The sequence below is a fragment of the Poromitra crassiceps genome (assembly GCF_964638095.1).
Source record: "Poromitra crassiceps genome assembly, chromosome: 23".
NCBI lineage: Eukaryota > Metazoa > Chordata > Actinopteri > Beryciformes > Melamphaidae > Poromitra > Poromitra crassiceps.
This window is the reverse complement of record NC_139639.1, coordinates 545,001-550,000: the sequence shown is the minus strand read 5'-3', so window position 1 is coordinate 550,000 and position 5,000 is coordinate 545,001. Positions and strand designations below refer to the sequence as shown.

The window sequence follows — 5,000 nt, the reverse complement described above, 5'->3', positions numbered from 1 at the left end:
GGGTGTGAGAACGGATTGGTTATTGATGATATATTTCAAAAGCATATAGTTAGTACATGTGCTACATAAACACATTTTAAACTTGTTTTCCTTTCCACACTTTCTCCCTTTCTGTGTCTCAAGATGATTCTGTGATCACTCCCTTCTCAATGAATCACCATCATCAGCCCATGACATGGAAAACTTGAGCAGGAAATTCGAGAGGCGAGACCTGGAGGGTACGTCTGCGTCCTCCTCTAGCAAGAGAAACTCCATTAGTGATGCCGCAGCGGTGCCTGTGTGGGTGGCTCACACGCCCACGTCAGACGCCGTCTCAGATGACGGTGGCACCTCCAGCGTCCGCACATCCAGCACTCCACCTTACGCAGGAAGAGACAATGACGACAGCAAAGGCAGCTTAAAGAACAGGCTGAAAGCCCTCCTCCCTCACGCGTGGGAGAGCCGCATGGTCCAGAAATGGAGAAAGGGAGAAGACACTTTGAGCGACTCTGACGCCAGCTCTACGAGGATCAAGATCGTTCCCAACGGGACCAGGGTGAGTCCTCCTGTTAGTCCCCTGCTGGAGCGGAGACACTGGGACACCCAGGATGGCTCGCTGAGCTCCTCCCACAAGCCTTTGTTAAGGTACAGCCCCGCTGACGACGATCTGTCGGATCAGGGCCGGCGAGAGGAGTCCATACTGACCAGTATCCACCCTGCGGAGTACTATGCAGAGAAGGTGGAGGTCTACAAACTCAAGTACTCTTATTTGAAATCGTGGCCCGGGTTGCTCAGGCTCCTCGCCGGACTCGAGCTCCTGTTTGGGGGCATGGTCATCGCTTGCGTCATCGCCTACGTCCAGAAAGACAGCGAGTGGTCCAACAGCTACGGCCTCTATAACGGGGCGTACAACAATGGGCTGGGCCTGTCGGGGTACAGCTACAGAGGCCCCATGACTCCCTTTGTCCTGGCTGTAGCTGGAGTCTCCTGGATCATAACCCTGCTCCTCTTGGTAATGGGGATGACCATGTACTACCGCACCATTCTCCTCGACTCCCCCTGGTGGCCGCTGACGGAGGCGTTCATCAACTTGGCGCTCTTCTTGCTCTACATGGCGGCGGGGATTGTGTACCTGAACGACCTGAACCGCGGGGGGCTGTGCGACACGACGATAGGCGTCAACCCCGTCATGGCCAATCTGTGTCGGGTGGATGGCGGCCAGATGGCGGGAACGTCTTTCATCTTCATCAACATGTTGATGTATCTCGTCAGCTTCCTGGTGTGCCTGAGGATGTGGAGGCATGAGGCCGCGCGCAGGGACAGGGAGCAGTTTGGCAATCAGGTAACGTTCACAACTTTTAATGGAATTTGAGATTAGGGGCGTCTGGGTAGTGCAGCGGTAGATTCCGTGTCTATCAACACAAGGGTCGTAGGTTCGAGCCCCCGTGTTACTTTACCTCTGGCTTGGTCGGGTGTCCATACAGGCACAATTGGCCATGTCTGCGGGTGGGAAGCCAGATTAAGGCTATAGTGTCCTGGATGCTGCACTAGTGCCTCCACTGGTTGGTTCACCCCACTGTTCGACGAGGAACTGGGGGAATAGCGTGATCCTCCCCCACGCACTACGTCCTGCCAGTGAAACTCCTCGCTGTCATGTGAAAAGAAGTGGCTGGTGACTGCACATCACATCACAACAGAGGAAGCATGTGCTAGTCTATAACTCTCCCCAGATCAGCAGAGGGAGTGGAGCAATGACCATGACAGCAGGGGAAACTGTACAATTGGGGAGAAAATTTTAGATTTATTTTACGTGAAGTTACCATTTACGGTAAACTTTTCTCCATAACTGGCACTTATGTCAGTCACACTCTGTCTCTCCCAGGTCACATGACTCCTTCACTCACTCAGTCTCCACTGCTCTGTCAGTCACACTGTCTCTCCCAGGTCATATTAGGTGTGAGACAGGAGGCTTAGTCATAATATGACTTAAGCTGTGCCTATCAATGCAGGTGGGGCATCACTGTCTTCTTGTCATTGTAAGGGTTATTTTAGGTATATGTGTCACATCAAACACCAGGTTCAGGTCACAGTGAGGGCTGCGACAACAGAGCAACGCTGATGAAATGTCAAGTGAGTCAAGAAAGCTTGGCAGAAGCTTTTTACATTTTCAGTTCATGTGCAATTACTATCATCAGTGATATACACACAAATGAGATTTACAAATAGTAGGGGTGTAACGGTTCACAAAATGCATGGTTCGGTTCAGTTCGTTTCGATACGACACAGTGGTGTCATGGTTCTGTACATTTTCGATACAGCAAAGAAATCAGCCCGTTCTCCTGTCGGATGTTAACGAGCACGGTACACTTGTGTGCAAATAATGTACGCCCACGGGTGGACCAATAAACCAGCACTGTGCACCTGTTGGGATCAGGCAAAGGTCAAGTTACTCAGTGGGGCTGGAGCTGGTCCTAAAATTGGAAAATACCCTCTCCCTCTCCTTGGTTATGTGTTTTTGTTGAAAACAATTAGGTACCCCTAGAACATTGCCTAAAGTGCCATAAGGCTGAATGGCCACATCACTGCGCCGTGCGCTTAAATGTATTTGTGCTTGTTCTGACTCTTTCTCTTTCACCTTTGACCCCAGGAACAGCATCATCCCTCCATCCCACTGACCCCAACCAAAACCAAGAGAATAGCATTTGAGGATGACATAGATGGGTCTCTGCATAAAAAGCCTCTCAATCAGCACACACTCATCACTGAGGTCCATGAGGACCCAGTGACCCTCAACAGAGCCATAGCACCTTCGTATACCCGCAAAATACATGTCATCGCAGACTACATCATGTGAGTGAGAATTCATTGAGTATGTGGAAGAGATATATTTTTGACGTTAAGTTGTCTATTTTTCTTCACCCAAAACCCAACTTCTCTGACATTAGTCCTTCAGATTCTCTAAATGAAAATTTAAAAAGGTATTCCTTTATTTGATATTTGTTGCTGATAGATTGACTCGATAACCATCAACTGTATGGAGACAAAAAAAGAACAGTTTGTAATAACCTTCTCAGCCTGTGTTGTTGTCTAATATACTCTTATCCCTACAGGAAGTATCCAGAGATCAGCTGTGTGGAGGAAAGGGAGAGGTACAAAGCTGTTTTTAATGACCAGTATCAGGAATACAAGGATCTCCACGGAGACATCAGCGCTGCTCTCAATAAGTTCAGCGAGTTGGACGCCATGATGGCCAAACTCCTCAGAGGTGGAAAAAGCCAGGAGGTGAGACTGATGAATAATGACACATTTTCAGATCAACTTCTCTTCACATGGCGGGTTCAAATGGCGTTCGTGAGGTCACAGTGACCTTGAACTTTGACCTTTGACCACCAAAATCTAATCAGTTCGTCCTCGAGTCCAAGTGGACGTTCCTGAAATACCGCGTTAATGAACATCGGATGGACGTACGGACCGACAACCTGAGACCATAATGCCTCCGGCTCGGCTATCGCCGGCAGAGGCAATAACAATTTGGCACCTCTGTTCTACAAATCGCTGTATTATGTAAGCATTATTATTATTTTTATATGCAATCAATTCATCTGGATATTATTTTGTTTTGTCCCTTAGGATCGGAAGAGAATTGAACGCATTCTGAAGACGTTTGAGCAGAAAAAGAGTGTAAGTGATGGAAGAGTCACCACAATTCCCCTCACGTCCCCTACTCTCCCCACTCAACAAACAATTCAAAACACATTCAGCAAATCAGTCTAACGTTTAATCGAGGGATGTGTTAGAATTGCTACTGTTGTGTAAACACGCAGGTGATATTTGCTTTTTCAATAAAGCTGTCCACTGATGCAGATAATATTGCTGCCAGATTGAAATGTCGGCAACCCTGGAAATTCTCATTTACAGGGAGAATCACCACCGCTATAGACAGCTAGAAGAGGAAGAGAGGAGGAGAAATGGGGAAAAAAGAAAGTCAGACTTGACTCGTTGAGGTTGCAGTCGTTTCTCAATGGATTGTTTATCTGTGACTTCACAGGAGCCTGCTTTCCTAGAGAAGAAGGAACGCTACGACTATCTGAAAGCGAAACTAAGCCACATCAAAAGCAGGATCCGCAGTTTTGACCAGGGCACCATGGCAACATGTCGCACGCGCACATGAAGAGATAGCTGTGGCACACAATCACCTCTTTCTTTGAGAGAAATTATTTTGTCATGTCAGCAGCACCTATGGTGCTTTGAATAGATTTGTATGTTGTATGAAAAGCACGTTTTCATTTTGGATTACTGTAGACTTTGTGGATTATGTGATATACCGCTATCTCAATTGGTTGTCAAGGTAAGACATTATTACATGGTTTCCTGCACATTCATTCATAACACCTGAACTAGAGTTATAGGCTACATGGCACGTTAATGGAAAAATGATTGACTCAGTGCTTATGGCTTTCATTACACGTCATGCTATATTTTCTTGCAATATACCCATGTGCCACTGCAAAGCGAAAATGTGTCAAATGAGTGTAAGTTTCAAAATAAAAGTGCTTACCTAAATCGTCTTCTTCTTTTTTGTTTTATGATGTTTTTATGGCCATTTCTCACCTTTATTAGATAGTTCAGAGAGAGAGAGAGAGAGAGAGAGAGAGAGAGAGAGAGAGAGAGAGAGAGAGAGAGAGAGAGAGAGAGAGAGAGAGAGAGAGACCGATTGGGAGACAAAGAGAGGAGGATGAGATGTGACAAAGGTTCTGGACCAGATTTGAAACCAAGTTGTGACGTCATTATGCAACATATTAGACCAGTGACAACTGGGACATTTATTATCTTCCTCTATCAGTGATAAGGAATCACAACAACATTGATAGAGTTAGGGTCTGTTCACAATAGAGACAAGCAAGCTATATAATCCAAATGTCTAGTGAATTAGTAATACTTACTTAGGCCGTATTCCCTGAGGAACATAGGCCATCGACGAAAGCCCTCCATCCACTCCGGTCCTGTGCCCTTCGGTCAAG

General features: G+C 46.7%; 1 protein-coding gene across 1 annotated transcript; it reads left to right on the top strand.

Moving 5' to 3' along the window:
* Positions 1-175: 175 nt before the first annotated feature.
* Positions 176-4,150, top strand: LOC310797326 (MARVEL domain-containing protein 2-like; the record flags this gene model as incomplete). The annotated part of the gene is made up of 5 exons (XM_083659695.1): positions 176-1,321; positions 2,627-2,829; positions 3,090-3,261; positions 3,610-3,660; positions 4,028-4,150. The coding sequence occupies 5 exons, from the start codon at positions 176-178 to the stop codon at positions 4,148-4,150; spliced, it is 1,695 nt and encodes a 564-aa protein (XP_083515821.1).
* Positions 4,151-5,000: the final 850 nt, after the last annotated feature.